General features: G+C 37.9%; 1 protein-coding gene across 2 annotated transcripts; it reads right to left on the reverse strand.

Annotated features, from left to right (window-relative positions):
- Positions 1–12,767: 12,767 nt before the first annotated feature.
- On the reverse strand, positions 12,768–20,756 carry OSR2 (odd-skipped related transciption factor 2). Of its 2 annotated transcripts, none has more exons than XM_075272097.1 (4): positions 20,514–20,756; positions 15,524–16,270; positions 14,515–14,614; positions 12,768–13,134 (listed from the first exon to the last, which is right to left on the reverse strand). In XM_075272097.1, the coding sequence occupies exons 2-4, from the start codon at positions 16,177–16,179 to the stop codon at positions 13,060–13,062; spliced, it is 831 nt and encodes a 276-aa protein (XP_075128198.1). In that variant the 5' UTR covers positions 16,180–16,270; positions 20,514–20,756; the 3' UTR covers positions 12,768–13,059. The 2 variants fall into 2 exon arrangements, with proteins under 2 accessions (XP_075128198.1, XP_075128197.1); XM_075272096.1 differs by having other exon boundaries at positions 12,768–13,216.
- Between the last annotated feature and the right edge of the window lie 569 nt (positions 20,757–21,325).

A 21,325-nucleotide genomic window follows, 5' to 3' on the forward strand; every position in this document is an offset into this window, starting at 1 on the left:
CAGCATACTGCCACCACACACACCCCCCCCCCCCCCCCCGCACAAACTACATTTCTGCACGCACTATTATGCCTCATAGTGGCTCCTACACATACTAATATGCCTCATAGTGGCCCCTACACACACACCATTATGCACAATAGTGGCCCCTGCACACAGTATTATTCCCCATATTGGCCCCTGTGCACAGTATTAGGCCCAGTTGTGGACCACCCATGAACAATTATTATACTCTGGGGTCTTTTCAGACCCCAGAGTATAATGATTGGAGATCTAGGGGAGGATACAAACATAAAAACAATGTTACTTACCTCTTCTGGACTCTGGTGCACTCCCTACAGGTCTCTTCAATGTTGGACCAGATGTCACCTGACCCAGGCCAGCGTCGCGATGCACAATAATGCTGGCCTGGGCTACGTGATGTCATAACATCACCAAACAGGCCAGAAACCTGTCGGAGTGCAGGAGAGGTAAGTAACAGTGTTTTATATGTTCCCTCACCTCCCCTGGCCCAACAATCATTATATTCCGGGGTCTGAAAAGACCCCAGAGTATAATGATAGCACTGTTTATGGGGTGCTGCAGGCACGCCCTCTCCTCCAAGTGCTGCTCTGCACAGTGCTGCCGATAATCCACCTCTAATTTACAGCTTCCATGCATGTGTAGTAGATGTGGATCATCCATGCAGAGAACAGAGCAGCCCTGAAGAAGAGTACGCACCCGCAGAATCTGTAAGGAAGGAGAGGCCACCCCCCTGGAAGAAGTGTGGAAGGTAAGTATATAATGAGGTCGGGGGTTTGGCTGAGTAGGTAGGGAAGGGCTGGATAGCTAGAGAGACAGGGAATAGGTGTATGGAAGGGAGAGAGAGAGAGAGAGAAGGGAAGGAGGGAGGGGGGAGTGAGATGAGAGGGGTTAGTGTGGAAGTGAACATGGTTCTCAAGTAGATATGGGTGAACCTCTCAATATTCAATTTGTTTGGTTCATTTTGAGACCACACTTCAAATTGCCTTAAAAAATAGCATAGGATAATCTTAGGGCTCCTAGGAACCTATCTATAAAACATAGTGTAGAATACTGTCAGGGCTCCTAGGAACCTATCTATAAAACATAGTGTAGAATACTGTCAGGGCTCCTAGGACCCTATCTATAAAACATAGAGTAGAATACTGTCAGGGCTCCTAGAGACCTATCTATAAAACATAGTGTATGACACTGTCAGGGCTCCTAGGAACCTATCTATAAAACATAGTGTAGAATACTGTCAGGGCTCCTAGGAACCTATCTATAAAACATAGTGTAGAACACTGTCAAGGCTCCTAGGAACCTATCTATAAAACATAGTGTATGACACTGTCAGGGCTCCTAGGAACCTATCTATAAAACATAGTGTAGAACACTGTCAGGGCTCCTAGGAACCTATCTATAAAACATAGTGTAGAATACTGTCAGGGCTCCTAGGAACCTATCTATAAAACATAGTGTAGAACACTGTCAGGGCTCCTAGGAAACTATCTATAAAACATAGTGTAGAACACTGTCAGGGCTCCTAGGAACCTATCTATAAAACATAGTATAGAATACTGTCAGGGCTCCTAGGAACCTATCTATAAAACATAGTATAGAATACTGTCAGGACTCCTAGGAACATATCTATAAAACATAGTGTAGAACACGCTCAGGACTCCTAGGAACATATCTATAAAACATAGTGTAGAACACTGTCAGGGCTCCTGGGAACCTATTTATATAACATAGTGTAGAATACTCTTACTCTATTAGGAACTTATCTATCCAATTTCTAGCTCTCTAATAAAAACGCAAACAAAGTAGTGTCAAAGTGAAAGTGACATGTATATCTATGAAAAAAAATGAATGATAAGCAGAGGATACAAACTCCGAGTATAATCATAAACTGCACTGACACTCGCTGTTAACATTTAAGATGCTCTAAAAATGTATTTATTAGGGAACTGTGTGCATCCATTTTTATTTAGACAGTCATGGCAGTTATATTGCATAAAGCAATGGTCTTGTAGAAAAAAAATTGTCTGTTTTGTTGGCTTGTAAGTGTTACAAGGGCTCATTATTTGGGAGACAAATTTGTGGCTGTGAGCCACTATTGTGTGTGACGAATATCTAGAATTACATATACGCAGTGCACTTACACATACAGAGAAACACTTAAAATATTCAGACTTAAAACAATGCTAGAAAAGAGTGTGTTATGTGTATAGAGTAGATATTAAATTATTCTATTATAATTACTGTCTAACAATATAGATTATTGCCTAGCAATTAAAGGGTTAACTGTCTGCAGCAGAGCAGACTCACTGAATCAACCCGTCCTATGTCTAGCTATCTTGTTCTGTTCTATTCTATTCTATTCTATTCTATTCTATTCTATTCAATACTACTAATCTCCTTGTGTATATTTATTCCTTGATTCTCTCTAAGTACTCCTATAACTATTGTTCAGGTTTCATTTATTGACTTGCGCTGCCTATAGCCTAGCTGCTATGAGATGCCTTGAGATAGCACACAGATGCGTGTGCATTTCCAACATTACAGCAAAGGCTGGGTCTCGAGTGCACAACCTTATATAGTCTACATAAGGGCACTGTAATGTCCACCTAACACTATCTTTTGGCTGAGACTGTCAAATGTTGCTATTGTGTGATGTTTGAGTCACTGCACATGACATTGTCTGCTCTGTATTTCAAGGTCTAAGACGTGGAGGTGCTATTTTCTTGTAACGTGGACAGTTTTGTTTTTTCGGAAACAAATCACCCTATGTTTCGTTAAAATATTTGGAGTATTCAGGATGAACCTAGCTCACTATGAACCAGGACACCTTTTCCATTGCTCCTTGTTCTAGTTTTGATGCTCACATGCCCATTGTAGGCACTTTTGGTGGTGGACAGGATCACCATAGGCACTCTGATCAATATGTGGCTGCATGGAATAGGATGAAATGGCCTAGTATTTGCTCCCTATGAGCATTAATGATTCTTGGCTGCCCATGACACTGTCACTGAGTGACCTGTTACCCTTTCTTTTAAAATTTTTGGTAATTACTGTATACTGGGTGTACCCCAGAAGACCTGACATTTTGTAGGTGCTCTGACCTAGTCACTTAGCTATCCATATCCATATATTAATCACCATCTGGCCATTGTCAAAGTTCCTCATTTTTCCTGCTAACATTAACGTCAAGAACAAATTTTACACATGCTGTCCAATATATCCTAGATCTTGACAAAATAGTCAATATTATGTACGTCACCTGATCTGTGTACATTTCATACCTCCACAGGTATCACTGTAATTTACAATTGTCTTCTCCATTTCCCACACAGAGGATATATATATATTGTCTAGTTATTGGTGTCATATATAACACTACATTTGTGAGGAAGGAAAAATATGTGGAACTATAATCATTTAACTTAATTATCTATTTATCTATCTATTATCTATCTATTATTTATCTATTATCTATCTATCTATCTATCTATCTATCTATCTATCTATCTGTCTATCTATCTCCTATCTATCTATCTATCTATCTATCTATCTATCTATCTATCTATCTATCTATCTATCTATACATCCATCCATCCATCCATCCATCCATCCATCCATCCATCTATCTACTATCTATCTATCTATCTCCTATCTATCTTCTATCTATCTATCTATCTATCTATCTATCTATCTATCTATCTATCTCTCTCTCTCTCTTTATTTATCCATCAACCTATTGTATTTATTTATGAGAAAAAAAAATATAAAAAATTTCCTAAAGATTTTCCTTCTTGTTTTATTACATATAAAAGGCTACAACATAAATAGCTCTCAGAACAGCGTACATCCCTGCAAGAGCAACACAATGATGTTGGGATTGCACTTGAAGACAACACTCCTAGGAAACATAAGATGGCGATGACTTACACGTTGGAACTATAGGACTCTAAAGTATTTCACGAGGTGCCGACATCTTGTAATATGTCCAAGGGATATCTCGGACATCCTTTAATATGGCGTAAGACGATAGAAAGTCAACACAAGTCTGTGACAACATGCTCTTTCATCAGCTTGTCTATTTTCATCCCAGAGATACAGAGCAAGAAAAAGATACAACATAGACTGAATACGTTTTCTTTTCTCTTTATATACTTCTATGTCAAAAAAAGCGTGTTCATTTCACTTTATTTTCCCTGTGGTGGTACTGCAGCAAAAAAAGAAGGCTAGCTTCCGGGGTCCACATAGACTATATTTGTCCAGATCAACACTTTCTCCATTGACCTGTAAGGGAATTGCTAGTTGAGCAATTTCCCAGTACTGCTGCTAAACAGGAAGAAGGGAAAGACAGAGACAGTGAGTCCTAAACTTAACCCAACCCCTGTCCCTACCTACTTGCCAGAACTGCCCTAGGCATCAGATGACAACTGGGCGACTGTCCCTTCTCTGAATAACTGTACACAGAACAAGACAAGCCAAAACAACACAGAAGAGGAGTCAGCAAGCCAAGGGTCAAAGCCAGAAAGACAAAGCAATATCGCAATATAGCATCGTAATCCAAAAGAGTAGTCACAAAGGAAGCCAAAAGGTCAGAAGTCAGTAATACAATCTAATAGCAGGAGAACAGTTTAGCAAGGACAAGTCATCAGACAGTCACAATAGCTAGAGCTAGTTAACTGGTAGTCTTCCCGCTGTGAAGTTCAGATCCCTGGAAAACTGGAGAGATTACTTTGACAATGCGCCTAGGAGTTATTCAAGGACAAGCTGGTTTGTGACTACAACCTGCTGAGGACTGCCTGTCTGTAAAATATATAGACAAATGGGGTAATACATCATACCCTCTACACCAGTTTTATATAAAGGGATGATATTGTTCCAGACATTTGGCTCTTTCTTGCACCAACATTCCCTATTCGCAACTCGCCTGCCACATTGTGCAGATGTGGGTGGAGCATAGTGGGGAACGGGGTGGAGAGGGATGAACACTCAACAGTATCATTATAACTTGTGCCATATATCTGCAAATCTATATTATTTCCTATGGTGACGTTGTAGGTGAATTTAAGACTTGCTGCAGGTTCCTCTATAGATCACAGCTGAGCACTGGGGATTCCAGATGAGGACCATCCTCTGCTCAGCTTATTAAGGCAGACTGGTCAATGGAGACCAATCCCCAATATTGCAGCATTAGTTGTATGTCTAATTATGTATTTTTTAGTATGTGCAGTGTCTCTGTGTGAATGAGCCCAACACAATAGTGACATCTAATTGTTCACAGTACCATCAGCTTTTGCTCTAAGACCATAAAGTCTTGAATCAGCTGCTACTTGAGAAAGGTCCTTTGGGAATGAAATGTTGCACTTTGAGCTAATAATAAGATCTTACTTTTTTTTTTTTTTAAAGAGGACCTTTCACCACCTCCACCAGTTCCAGTTCTTAGTTCCATTTATAGGTGCAGATTCCAGCACAGTTGGATTTTCTTCCCTAGCTCCAACCATTCCTGAGCAACAAGTGCAGGTAGTTTTGGTGCCTGATGTGATATTTAAGCTCTGTAATATCAGAAGGGCGGTGTCAGGCAGGGGGCTTGATTCAGAGCTCCAATCAGAGGCAGCTAGTGTCACACCACTTACATGCTTCTGACTGACTCCACCCTCCCGACAGAGCCTAAATAGCATATTATAACATAACAGCATTGATTTCTCAGGAATATTGGGACCTAGACAAATTAATCCAACTGTGCCAGAATCTGTGGACCATTAAATGATGCAAAGAGTTGGACTTGTTGGAGCAGGTGAAAGGTCCTCTTTATGTGGAGTAATGTCAATGTTGCTATGATGCCAGGGGTCTCCAGCCTGTGGATCTCCATGTTACAGAAACTACTACACCCAGTATTTAGCTGTCAGGGCATTAGTAGTCTTTTTCAGCAGATTTTACCCTTTGAACTGCATGAATACTCCCCATACAGAGCAGGCTTTGGATTTCAGCATCATAGCATGCTCTAAACACTGTACAGATTTTTTTTTCTACAGTGTGTGAATGGCATTTGTAAACCATAGTTCATTGCATTGCACTATACTCTGATGCAGATATTAGGAGAAGACAATCTATAAATCTATTTATCTATTTATTCATAAATCCATAGTACAGCTGAAGATAATAAAATTCTATTTTATTAAAGAAATGTGCTTGTTTTTTCCCTTGTATTCTCCATCTGTGACTGAACAATAGAAGTCTATGGAGAGGAGAGGAAAGGGACAGGAAGAAGGAGAGCTTCTCAAAACAGAGAGGCACCGACACTATAGAAAGACTATAGAGTTTTCTTTCACAACATAGCTGGCTTAGGTCAGGAATTACTATGCAGTCTACTCCTCCTGACAAATATGACTCATTTAATGCTGTCTCCTTCTCCTCCTCCCCCTCTCCATAGACTTCATTGTAATATTTAAAGATTGAGGCATCTGTACAACAACCCCTCTCCAACTGATTGTTGTGGAGATAGGGATTTTTCTTAGAAAATCTGTATAAATCTCTATGGAAAAACATCTTGTAGTTCTTCACAAACATTTATATTACTTTGGTGTCCATTGTGGTGAACTGGAAATGTCCATATGTTATAGTGATGGTTATTCATTTGAATGCCTGCTATAGAATACTACATAGATCACCTGAAGGTAACACCCACTTCCCCATGAAAATTTGTTCCTCCATTGATGAGACATTCATTTATTTCACAATATGCAAATGCCTTGTCTGGAGCACTAAGGGTGGCTTCGTTGCTCCAAACTGCTACACCCCCTTACTGCTCAGGGCGTAACTAAATTCTTGTGGGCCCGGTGTAATCTTTTGTCCGTGGCCCCCTACCTCATCCCTACAGCCAATTCTTGAGTGATGGTTACGGGGGCTAAGGAATTTAACCAACCTGGGTGTGGTTAGGGTAATCTGGGGTCTCCTTGGCTTATGGACCAGATGGAAGCTGGAATCTCAATACTGATGCCAGTGCTTATGGGCCCCTTAAGGCACCTGGGCCCCGGGGCAACTGCACCCTCTGCACCCCCAAAAGTTGCGCCCCAACCTCTACCTCCTTCCCGTTTTTGAGTAACAAGGCCATGGAGCTGTGCTGAAATCTCACCTGGCCCTGTTACTCATAGAAGGAATTGAGTAAGGAGGGCATATTACAGCAGAATGGGGTATAGCAGTTTGGTGCGATGCAGCTACCCTCTGTGCTCCAGATTGCTCATTTGCATATTCTGATATAAATGAATACCTTGGCAATGGCAGCATAAATTTTCATGGGAAAAAAGCATTGAAGTGAGCCTGACCTATCTGAATGTGTTGCTGGTTTAATATGCTTCACCCTGGTGACAGACTCCCTGCTTTGTCTAAAACTGCCTAAACAGATAGGATGGATTGGAATATTTTGGATGGTACTTTTATCGCTTTTAACAGTCCAATGAGTCATGAGCAATAATTCACTATGAGACACATACTGGGCTGAGAACTTCAGTACAAGATGAAATGTATAAAATTCTCCAATAGCAATGATTAATTTGTTCATGAGACACTCTGTTACCCTGAGACAATCTGCACTGACCAAAAAATACTGGAAAGTTACTGTATGTGTTTTTAGGAAAATTCCTCATAGATGTGATACTATGATAATACAAGTACAATATAAGAGACTTAACAGGATGTAATTACCCATAGCAACCAATCAGGTCGTTGCAAATAACATATCTGAAGTCTGATTGGCCTCCAATGTCAGACTAAACCTTTCACCACCTTCGCCAACTCCAACTCTTGCTTCCTATAATAGGCACCGATCCACTGATTCCAGCACAGTTGTAATTTTTTTTCTCTCTAGCCCTCGCTATTCCCAAGCAATCACTTCTGTTGGCTTCAATACTATTATGTTCTCTAATGTCAGGTGGGCGGTCCCTCCCTCTCTGTTCCAGACCAGGACTGCTCACTTGACAGTAGAGAACATAATTACTATATTGGGTCCTGAAACTAACAGCACTGATTGCTCAGGAATGGTGGGGGCTAGAGAAAAAAATTCCAACTGTGCTGGAATCAGTGGAAGGAGTCAAAGAGTTGGAGTTGGTGAAAGAACAGGGAGTGACATAAGGAACATATAGTCCCCTAATATAACCAGCCTACAGTAATGGGAGCATAGCAACATCCCATGTAGGCACACTCCTTCCACAATACCTGTAAATCTAGCTTAATAATAGCAAAAACACCAAATATAACAGTTATAGGTCACAGACAGCAAAACAATACAGCTAAATTGCTTATTCTGATCTGAAAGAAGTGAAATTATTTATGTAACATGTGTCTGACTTGACACCCCCTCCCATCCTGACTGATTTATGGCTGTGTGTAAAGGATTCTCTCATAACATTTTTTTTATTAGGTGAACTCAAGTTTTTATTCCACTTTTCTTCATTAAAATCCAAAGTATACTATGAAAAAATACGCAAAGATGTTTGGATCCGTCTGACATTGACTTCTTAGAACTGGTGAGCTTCATAGACATGTAATTGTGTTTGCTGCAGCTTTTTGGCACCAAAATACTCAAAAATCTACATGCAAATTTTTTGTGGTTAATCCTTCCCCCACATTCCGGAAAGGCTGCTTTTTTGTTGCAGATTTTGATGTGTTCTTTTTGAGAACTTCCTATATATTTCCCAATCCTTCTGTAGTCACTCTTGATTTTGGCTCATACAAATGCAGCAAAATCTGCAACAAAAACAGCTGTATTCCCGCAATGTGGGGCCTTAGTGTTAAGAATTGTCAAACTCTAGATTTAAAAATCTGCACCATGTTAGTTTCCACATCACAAAAAAAAAAAATCTGAATTCAGTACATACTGTATACTCAACGCAAGAAATGTCATACCACTCGTTCACATCGGCGTTGATATTCCGTCCAGGGGAGTCTGCATGGTGACCCCCTGAACAGAATACCAAACGCAATTGCAAGCGCTCTGCAGTAAAAGTACATGGACCCGATAGACTATAATGGGGTCCATGTGCTCTCTGCACGCTGCCCGCACGAGTCCTGAGGACAGGAAAGCAGATTGTGAACTACTTTCCTGTCCGCTTGTTCCCTGTGGAGATCTTGTGGCAAGAACACGGACCCCATTATAGTCTATGGGGATCACGGGGGCAACACTTGCAGCGCTGGAGTCCTGGGTTCGAATCCGGCTAGGAAAAACACCTGCACGGAGTTTGTATGTTCTCCCCGTGTTTATGTGGATTTCCTCCCATTCTAAAAAGACATACTGATAGGAAGAAAAAAATGTACATTGTGATCCATATATGGGGCTCACAATCTACATAAAAAAAAATAAATAAAAAAATAAAAATAAATAAATAAATAAATATATATATATATATATATATATATATATATATATATATATATATATATAGTCTATGGGGTGCATGTGCTTTTACGGACTCCCCCGGACGGAATACAAATGCAGATGTGAACCAATCCTACAGATATATATATATATACATATAGCATGTTTGTCATATAGAAGCTTTTTGGTATTCTGCTGAATATGTCTCCATGTTTTTGTTATGCTTTTTTGTTTCTGGCAGATGTGTCTGATGTGTGCAAATGTGGTTTGAACAGAGCCAAAGATCATTTTAAAGAATTGTGCTAATGAAAATTATATATAATATATATATATATATATATATATATAGAGAGAGAGAGAGAGAGAGAGAGAGAGAGAGAGAGAGAGAGAGAGAGAGAGAGAGAGAGAGAGAGAGAGAGAGAGAGAGAGAGAGAGAGAGAGAGAAATTAGGCAGATAGGTAAGTGCATAGATAGAAATTCTGTATTCTATGTTCTTATTTATACTATTGAGCAACTGATCTAAACAGATTGGTCAGCAGAAAATGTATTGGTTTCAATTAAATGCTTGACTTAGATTTGTTTCTATTTTCAGGATTTTGTTTAATTACATTAATATACCCTTTTATGTACACACTAGTCTGAACAGGCCAATTCAATATCTATCTATATTTTAATTGCAGATAACTTGCATCATACTACATCAATATCAAAATGAGCCACACCCAGCAGGCAAACATACACTAGTATGCCAACAAATTTTAATAATTCCATAAATTTATTATCTATCTATATATATATATATATATATATATATATATATATATATATATATATATTTATATTTTGACATATATATTCATTTACTTTTTAGTTAAGTTGTATTTTTCTATTTTTCTAAATGGAAATTCCAATTTCAGAATGACTGACAGATGACACCATGATTCCTCCACTCCCTAATGTCCCTGGAAATACACCAAGAACACTTTGTATACTAGAGCTTACTATATGCATCTTCCATAGGTGTGTATCTATCCTTCCTTCCTTCATTCATTCATTCATTCATTCAGCACAGCCATCGGGAAATATATTCAGATGTTCAGATTGTGCTGTAATTTTTATAATATTTTCAGAAGTTTTTCCTCTGCATTCCTAGCAGAACATTGTAAATCCCTAACGAATGAACATCCTGTGAAAGGGACAAGATCAGCAGATGGTGGAGCAGGGAGGCAATGGAAGTATAGAAAGAAAAGATTCCTCCGATTATTAGAGTTTATAAATGTTACTTGTGCAAAAATAATTGCCAACATTTTAAAATAAATAATTATCATGTATCTATCTTATAATATCTATCTATCTATCTATCTATCTATCTATCTATCTATCTATCTATCTATCTATCTATCTATCTATCTATCTATCTATCCTTACAACACTATGGAAAACAATTGCCAAATATCACATTTGTTTCGATTTTCTGCATTATTTTCATCTACTATTTTTCTAGTTATATTTCTTTTATCAAAACAAATCTACATTAAAAATACACTAAAAAGATACATTGTATAATTCTGCAATTCTCTACAGGATCGCAATAAGATTTCTTGCACTGACTTTAGGTTATTATCGCAATGCTATGCCTTGTCTGCAGTGAGATTATTATTTATATTTAAATAGCTTTTTGTAAATCTAGATTTATAATTAACTCTCATATTAATTTATTACTACAATTAAAATATGTATTTCCCTTTTTTTAATTATTTAGATGCCGCGCTAAATCATTAAAATTGTATGTTATAATAAGTCAATCATAGTAATTAAATTATGAATAAATTATAATAAACTATGTAAGAACTAGTCAATATTAGAATAGATGTCTGATCAAAATAAAATCACAATAACAATAAAACACAAGGAAATGGAAATGTAGAAAAATGGACGTACTGAAAAAAAAAATGGCCGGTATAGAATATTCTATGACTGAAAGATCAGATCTATTCATCTGAATGCGATTGTTTAGGTGGCCAGGACATTTCTGCGATAAATCTGCTCGGTGTGAATTTAAACTAAAATAACATTTCCACTCTTTTTTTCTCAATAAAAAAATAATAATAACAATAATATATCTATATACATAATATATACATATATGTATATATATGTATATATATATATATATATATATATATATATATATATATATATATACAGTACAGTAAATTCTGTTGCAGACAAAGTCAATCGCTTGAACTTTTTTTTTTTTTTTTTTTAAATATTCCATTGACTTAAAAGTTATTTTGATACAAAAAAAACTCTGAAATATTCACTGGAGGAATAATAATATAAATGTATAATAATTACAAGGGGGATTGCAGTGTAAACGTGTCGCGTCCTTGTATCCTCCTCCTGTCCCGCAGTCAGTATATTATTACAATTAACAATCCGCTTGATGTGAACAGACCCCAGTGTCCTTGCACTATGTTGTTAGGGTGACTGGAGATTTCTCCTCTCCATGTGTTTCATAAAAGAAGTGACTAATAGAAGAAGATCCACAGGGAGTAAATAAAACTTGTTCTGCAAAGTAGTGGAAATGAAATCTCCATGTTGGAGGCGTCTAGTATTTCAGTCTAATATCTCTGTTAATGTAATCAGATCTTGTATAGGAGGAGGAGGAGGAGGGTGAAGGCTTCATACATTGTATCAATCTCTACTAGAATGTGGAACACGGCAGAAAAAGAACACGAAAGGAAACGTTTATAGAAAGTTACTTCTTGTGTTTTCTATCAGCTCTGCATAAAAGTAGCCAACATGTCATAGTACTACAAGTCTCAGCATGTCAAGGGGAGGTTGAAGTCTGACTGGGACAAGATGGGAACATTCATCTGAAAATGTATTTTATTCTATGAGTTTCTTTTGTGATATATTTATTGGCACCTCTCATATATATTCAGATATATGATCCCAAGTCAGTGACCTGTTTCATTTATAAATAATATTAATAATTAATAATATTATTAATCGTTATATATATATATATATTTCAACACTATATATATATATAAAACTAAAATAAATTATATATATATATATATATATATATATATATATATATAAATATAATATATATATAAAATAATATATACATACATATATATGATGCATGTGTATACTATATATTTAAATATATATGCATATATATGAGATATGTGTCTCTTCTCTATATACATATTATATATATATATATATGTATAGCTATGACAATAGAGTATACAGACTTTGACAACCTCAGCAACAAACAGTCACCTTTCAATAAATACATGAAGAGATATTGAAAAACATTAGATTTTTATTTTTGAAATACACTTTTATGGTATTTTCTCCAGAGCAAAAAAAAAAAATCTGTCCCACTGTGCATCAAAACCTGACAATATTAATAATAAAAAAAAAATAAACCTTATTTACACAGCTCTAAAATGAGCTTTATATCTGTACAAGAAGTGGAGGCTGCCTGGGTAGATGGAGAGTTGTAAAGTCCAGTCCATAATGGCAAGTCCTTAGGTGCAAGCAATGTCTCCTCCCCTATGCGGGGGCACTGGGGTGTAAGGCGGGGGGTGTGGGTAGGTAGCTGGCTGGGGTGGGGGTCCCACTCTAGTAGTCCTGCCTGGGGCTGTGGGTTAGGCTGTGTCTCCGAAGGTCGCAGTTTCTCCTGAATACTTTCCCGCACTGCTCACAATTGTAGGGCTTGATGTCTGTATGGGTAAGAAGGTGAGTTTTCAGGTTACTTCTTTGATTAAATGTTCTTCCACATGTGGGGCATTTGTGGGGTGATTCCTGTTCAGATTTGAAGCAAGCAAAGGATTAATCCTTTACACCATCTCTCCTTGTCTACCTGTTGATGTTAATGTTATTCCTATTGTGTATCAGTCAGAGGGTGGAACACCCAGCTAGGCCCCTGGACACACTGGACGATTTTAGTGCAGCACATGAAAGACGTTTCATGTCTGATCAGTTAGTGGATTAATAAACATGAAAATTAGTATAGAATCAAAGGCCTAACTTGGGGGGGGGGGGCACCACTGTAATCCCTAACAGGACGAAGTGTAACATTAAGCTCAGGGGCCACAATGCAAAATTTATTCCAAGCTCCACAACTATAGTTGAGAAGAGAGGCCTTATGGGCCCCGTGGGCCCCAGGGCCTGAGTAAGACTGTACCCTCTGCACTGCCTCAAACTATGGGGCCCATAGTTATTATAAGTTATTATAATACTGTTGTCTTCTTGGGTCACTGAAGGGCATTGGTCATCAGGGTACATCAACAACCTGTGCACCCTTATAGCGTTGCCCAAAAATATACAACATATTACATCAACCTACTAATACGCCATTACTTCAGGATCAGATAGAGGCCAAAATCTTAATTATTTAAATTATTTATTTATTTGGATTTTTGGATAAACGTTTTAGATTTTTAACTTGTGAAAAAATGTAGGTAAATAAATAATATTTAGATTCTAATTAATTGATCAAGAATATTTGTCACCTATGTCAAGTAATCCATCGTAGGGGTAAACAGTATAGTAGGGGAGGGCTGGGGGATGGAGAAGCAATGATCAGATCATTGTAGGAAAATAATTCTTAAAATATATATTTTAAAATTTATTAATAGAAAATGTTATGCTTTAGTATAGATTAGATCAAAGTGGATGATATTCTTTACAGTCCTGTATCCTAGACCTTATATTAAACTGTATGATATTATATACGTTAAAGTCCAATGTCCTAGGCCTTATAATATATAGAACTGGGCTTTTTTTTGTAGGAATGAAGGATAAGTAATAAAAGTTCCCAAAGTTAAATATTGATATTATTATTATTATTATTATTATTATTATTATTATTATTATTATTATTATTATTATTATTATTATTATTATTATATTAAATTTCATTTTATTTGCAGATGTAATTTTTAGATAGGAAATATGTACAATATGCATAATATAATAGACAGTGACCTAAAAAATTGGTGGTATGACGTGTATGAACCTAGTCCAATAATGCATGTAATATTCTAGTATGTGATGGGTCGCTTTGGGTTGTAACATGTCTTTAGAAATAATTGCTGTACCTGCATGTGTAAGGTTTTGTGCACCGCCAGGGTCCTCGATTGACAGAATCCCTTTCCACACTCCTGACACTTGAAGGGTTTTTCTTTGGAATGAATATATCTAGTGGAGAGAGGAAAAAAAAAATCAATGAAAAATCTATGTTTAATGGCTATGAGCGCACACAGCAGCCACAACAGGGGCCTATACAAGTCTATCTGTCCCAGATAGGACTGTGTGCAATACTGATCTGGGTTCACAGACTCAGTCCTATGAAGGGGGATCAGTGATCCTGATCAAAGACTATTGCTCTGTGCTCAGAGATTATAACCCAGGAGTGTGACAGGCAAACAGTATACATTGTCCTACCATTATCTGCAGGAGGACATCGACCTTCACACAAGGCCTTATCTCAATAGCTCCTGTAAATACATTCTCAGTGTGAGGTTACTGCAACAATTTCACTTCACCTGGGTAATAAACCTGCAGAAATCAGCCTGGTACATTGAATATTTACTTAGACCTGGCTAAAACGAAAGATTTACCACTCCAATGGGTAGGACAATGACGCCCACATGTCATATTTCACAATGGAAGAAGAACTTCCTGGCACAGGAGGAACTAAAAGGAATTCATGGCGTTGGAAGAAAGACGTGAGATTCAGATAGAATATAGATTTCCACCAGAATTGATTTGTTGCTTGTAGAACATGGAAGGTACCCTAACCTGTGTCTACAAAATGGTGGTTTTATCATGAACAACCTTTAAAGGTGAGGTTATAAAACATTTTTTCAGGGTTGAACCTCCATCAACCCCTAAGAAATAACCCTAATGATCTACAAATTGGTTGGTCTTCTGCTGGACCTGTGAGGTCCATTATTGAGCTGAACCTGGGCCTACTAGAAGTTCCTTTGAGATCCTGACACCATTATAATCAATTCTTCTGCCTCATGTAGTAGCTGCTGGGTATTACATGTGTACTAGCAAATATCTTTTTAGTCAACACACATAAGACATATTATATGACAGTACCTGTGGTCTCTCAAATGGTCCTGTCTTCTAAAGGCCTTGTGGCAGATGTCACAGGTGTAGGGTCTTTCATCTGTGTGGGTTCTTTCATGGATGAGTAAGTTGTAGGACTTGGTAAAGTGTCTTCCACAAAACTTGCAAATAAATTCTTTCTTAGTTTTAGATGGTAACCTTCCTCTGGAAGGTTTTCGGTCTGGAGACAATTTGCTGATTTCTGAAATAGGACTACCCAACCCTGGGCTTAGTTTGGAAAGGTCACCTATCTTAGGTGGGTCCTCTTGGGTTGCAGCAATGGCCAAATTGGCAAAGTCAAACCTTGGCCTGTCTTTGTGCAAGGCTGGGATCACGTGGGCTATGGTGCCCTGTTTGGGGTGAAAGAGATGAGTAGCAAAGGGTAAAGCGGGGAAGGAAAATCTGGCATCCATCAAGCCTTGAGCAGCTGCCATCTCAGTGATGGTGGACCTTGTGATCCCGTGTACATTAGGATAACCCAAAGTCCAATGATTCATATGCATGGTCTGTACCGCACTTAGTCCATAAAGTCCCTGTAGATGGTCCACAGCTGCTGGAAAGGTATTGACCGCTTGTAAGAAGGAGTAGTTGGTGAGTTGTAGGGAAGGGTGCAGGGGAATTGGAGCTGGCAGGGCCTTGCTACCCATCTTCCAAACTCTTCCAGATCACACGACCCAGCACCTTGTACTGTGGAATGGACCCGCTCCAGAGTAAGGATGTCACACCACACCAGGGTTTCTAAGGAAGAAGAGGAAAAAAGAGGGAAAAAGTGGATTTATTCACAATGTGTATTTCATTTCCTCACATATTTTTAAACCAAAGTGATTCAAGACGTGGGAAGAATTCATTTGGCTGCATTAATAGAGAGTGCTGCTCTGCAGAACAATGTTTTCCAAAGGACTTCACCTCTCCTAATTAGAACCAAAAGGATAAAACAGCCTCTGCTTCTTGGATCAGACTGAAATGAAGAGTCCTAGGAGGCTGTGCCAGACAAGTAAGAGATTATTTGTAGGGGGAAGTCTATAAACCAGTCACTACACAGTATGGACACCAGGCCCAGGCAACTTATGGCCCCACCACCAGGCCCTCCTAGTGCTGTGAGGAACTTGCCATCCTCTCTAGGACCTTCACTGTACTCCACAGTCTCATGCATTAAAATGTACATTAAAATAAACAAAAACACCTATTGAAACCCTAAATGTTTGCTGTCCTACTATGAGAGTGTATAGGGTGTATACATAATAGTAGGCAAACTGGGAGAACCTGCAGAATAGTATATAGCTCAGGATGATCCTGTGATAAATTGCTAGAAACTCTGGTTACCGAAGGGTTAAAATAAAGTCCAAACTGAGGGAAAGGAGGAGTTTACATGAAAGGAGTGCAGATGAAGCCCACCTATTTATCTTCATCCAACAACAACTCATTCATCAAGGCAATTGGGGGAGAGAAAGGACACACTTTCCTCCAGCACTGCAGGTTCTAAATAAATCCACTTTACAGCAGATCCCTTCCAGATGGTCCTTGTATAGAAGCCACACAGGAGGGAGAGACTTCACTGTATCTGCCCAGGGACACTGAGCCTGCACCCCACATTCACCCCAGGACACAAGACACCATATACAGCGATTACACCAGTGTCCTGTCTTCTACAGGTGGAGAACTGTGGTTACTGTGGGACTACAACTCCCATCATGCCCAGGCAACCTGAAGTATACTTAGACTAACTAATAGCATGAAATGCATGGTAGGTAGATAGTGGGGAGCTAGATACATATCAGATGGATAGATGATGGATAGATGAGAGATAGATACTGGATGGAAAGGATAGTGTTAAATAGATATCTAGATCTACTTGATAAATAGGTATTAGATACACACAGATATCACATTAGACAGACAAGTATATTCGGTATTATTTGTCCCTTACACTATTATATTTTACTATTATACTATCCCTATGTTATAATTTTACTATTATACATATGATCCAATAATAACTACTCCTAAGAAAGATAAATGGAAAAATATTCCAAATGTAACATTACATGAATCCTAATCTCAGACAGAATTCTTGCATGTAAACCGTTCTTATTATACACAGAAGTCACGATGTGTTTGTATGTGAGCAGCACATAGATCCATTCTGAATACTGTATACATGTACACCATAATATACACTACTATAGGACATGGGTAGTTAGACTTTATGGACCCCTAACTATATGAATATTCAGACAGAAGAAATAGGCTAGAGAACATATACATGGTAAGACTAAATACCGCACTGTAAACTATTAGTATCTGTACACACTGTCTATGAATTATCACATGAATCCCTGTTCTCAGCAGTTATACTTTCAATAAAGATTTATCTCTCTTGTAGTCACTTCTTATGAGTTTATTAAATATGCGGGAACCCAATTATATCATTGTCCATACAATATCTATCTACCTACCTATCTACCTACCTACCTACCTATGATCTATCTATCTATCTATCTATCTATCTATCTATCTATCTATCTATCTATCATCTATCTACCTACGCACACACATATATTTATATCTAACTACATACACACACCACTATATTCACACACATATCTATATATCTCTATATATTTATCTATCTACACACAAGTATATATACTTATACACAACAGATATTGATATTGATACAAATACATATATCTCTATCTATCTATCTATCTATCTATCTATCTATCTATCTATCTATCTATCTATCTATCTACACACACATATATATTTCTACACCACATATATATTGATACATCTATCTATCTATCTATCTATCTATCTATCTATCTATCTATCTATCTATCTATCTACACACACACACACACACACACACACATATATATATATATATATATATATATATATATATATATATAATATTTACATACAGCATATATATTGATACACATACATATCTCTATATCTCTGTCTATCTATATTCACACTCTATAATGCTCCTTGTGTAGCACATAATAGATATTTCGATGACAATGGTTTTGACAACACTTTTCGGCTTTCTGATAATACTTATATAATATAATTCCTTGCAGATATCTGACAGACTATAGAAAGTGCCAATAGTCAGGAGCTGAGCTTATAATATACATATAATCAGACAAGATATTTATTGTATTTAATACAAATAAACCCTAAACTATTCCACCTATATCCTGGAAATGTAACCTGAAAACATTATTCCTAGTACATGACACAAGATACAGACACATATACTGTATACTGTTTGATACTTTATTATACAGACTGATCGGATTGTATAGGGAAGGGATTATATTGCTGAGAATTTCAGAATATCGCTCTTTAATAGATATGAAACAATTACATTTACTTTTCTATATTAACGCCATCGAATAGAGAGCTGGATATGTCCAGAGCTAGAGAACATTCTTATTAATTGTCCATGATATCAATGTCATATTCTGGTAGATGGCATCACAATATATACAGGGGTTTACTAAGTATTTTTTTTTTTTTTTACAATACATGGTATCTATTTATTAGAATAATTCTTAATATATCTCTGTCTACAGAGACATTAATATTACACATTAACAAGAGATTATACAAAGTACATTGCAAGGGATACATGAGAGGGAATTATCTGTATAATATAATATCTGTATATATATATATCACAGGACAGGTAATAGTATGAAGAGGATATGGATATATAGAGGAGGAGGACACCTGAGCAGATGGAAGGAGAACATAGGAAATATTTGGTTCAACAGTAACAACTGACATCACATATATAAATACACAAATATATATATATATATATATATATATATATATATATATATATATATATATATATATATATATACAGACAGTGTGATCGTGCCTGGGGGATAGTTTGGTCAACTCGAGAATTCGGATATACAGAGAACATCCTGCACATCGTCTAGAAAATCTATAGTACCAAGTAATGAACTCCTGTATTCTGGCGATTCACATAGATGTAGCAGAGCTCATTTTGCAGTTTTTAAAAAACGAATAGTGAAATGTATTCTGTCCATCTACTAAGTATTTTATCTATGTAACAGCTTTAGCAATGTGTCTGTGTATTTTTACATACTTCTAATATCTATCAATCTGTCTAATATCTTTCTGATTGCCTGTTAATCTACTTTATATTTATCTTCTAATTATCTATAGTCTGTTTTTACAGATCTGCTGTAACTTCTATCTCCTGTGTGTGCTGGAACCACAAGTGTAAGCCTAGTGCAGAATCATGTGGTTACCCTATAGTATATCTTATACCTTTATCTATCTCCCTCAGATCTACGGGATCTATCTATCTATCTATCTATCTATCTATCTATCTCAACTGTATCTATCTTATATTCGCAGATTTACCTCTCTATCGATTTATCTATCTCATGTTACAATAGCTATCTCTTTTCTATATACTGATCGATCTATCTATCTCATGTGTACAAGATCAATCGCATGTCTATCTATCTATCTATCTATCTATCTATCTATCTATCTATCTATCTATCTATCTATCTGTTACTCCATCCCCAGCTCCTGACATGGTGTCCTGTACATAGTATTAGTTCTTCCTGCATGTTTCCCTCTCAGTAGGTGTCACTTTTTGGACTTTCCACCATTTGTCCCCCACACCTTGCCCTGGCTCTTCCTCCAGGTGATCTCACACTCCTCAGGTATACAGTAATCCCTGACAGTCCTTCATTACACCTCGCACTTCTGCTCTAAGTAATGCAATTTCTCCTTGCCATGGCCCTTGCACTCATTAACTCTTTGTGTGCTGCTCTTATGTTTCACACATTGACTAGTCTATGTGTGAAGAGTCTCCTCTCTCCCTGGGCTGTGTTCACACTGGTGATTTTCCTGTAAGCACAGGCCATGTCTTGTCCTCCTTCCTCCCACACACTGGGGCAGTCACAAGTTGACTTACCTAACACAGCTCTGTGCTCCAGGGGCCCCAATCTCCACAATAGATCCTCTTAGTACTGCTGTCCTTGCATTAGATCCACACGATTGGTCCACCATAGAAGATCAGTAGAGGCAGTCCGTGCCTGCTGCAGTGGCAGGACTCATGGTGTACAGTGCTGGAGTACAGTGCTTGCAGTCAGCCCGTGCAGTGGCTCCCCAGTGCCCCCTGTTCCCTCTCTCTCCTCTTCCTAAGTTTGCTGCAGGTCTGAGATCAGCCTCTCAGATCCATCACATTTCAGCCCTGAGTCTATTCCACTTGTAGCCCCGCCCTCCAGCTGCAAACATCTCCCTTCTGGCCACGCCCACGCATGGAACGTTCGCAGTTGTAACTTTCTATCTCCCCGCCCATTCATGGAACGTTACAACTTGTAACAACTTTCTCCCCGCCCCCTTGCTACCGCTGGCCACGCCCCGCCGCTTCTCTAATGGCTCGCTGTGTTTACTTCTGTTTGGATAGCAACTAACCCTTAAAGGGACCGCAGTTTTTTTTTGCAGGACATCATCTAGAGTAGCCTTTCCATTTGCAAACACTCCTCCCGCTGGTAAAACCAAAAAGCCCCCTTCTCTATAACGCTGATCACATGCTGCAGCTATTTATAACCGCATGCCAGCTATCATAGAGGAGAATGGGTATGCAGAGCTGGGTAGGTCTCACTTTTGGGTACTTTGAGCCTTAATATTATCCTTAAGATGTGGAATTGGTCACCAGTGGTCAGATACAGGCTGGTTGTATTACCTAGGAGCCCTGTTATATCACTTTGGGGGGAGGGGGTG

Source organism: Leptodactylus fuscus, chromosome 4 (assembly GCF_031893055.1).
Source record: "Leptodactylus fuscus isolate aLepFus1 chromosome 4, aLepFus1.hap2, whole genome shotgun sequence".
NCBI classification, from domain to species: Eukaryota; Metazoa; Chordata; class Amphibia; order Anura; family Leptodactylidae; genus Leptodactylus; species Leptodactylus fuscus.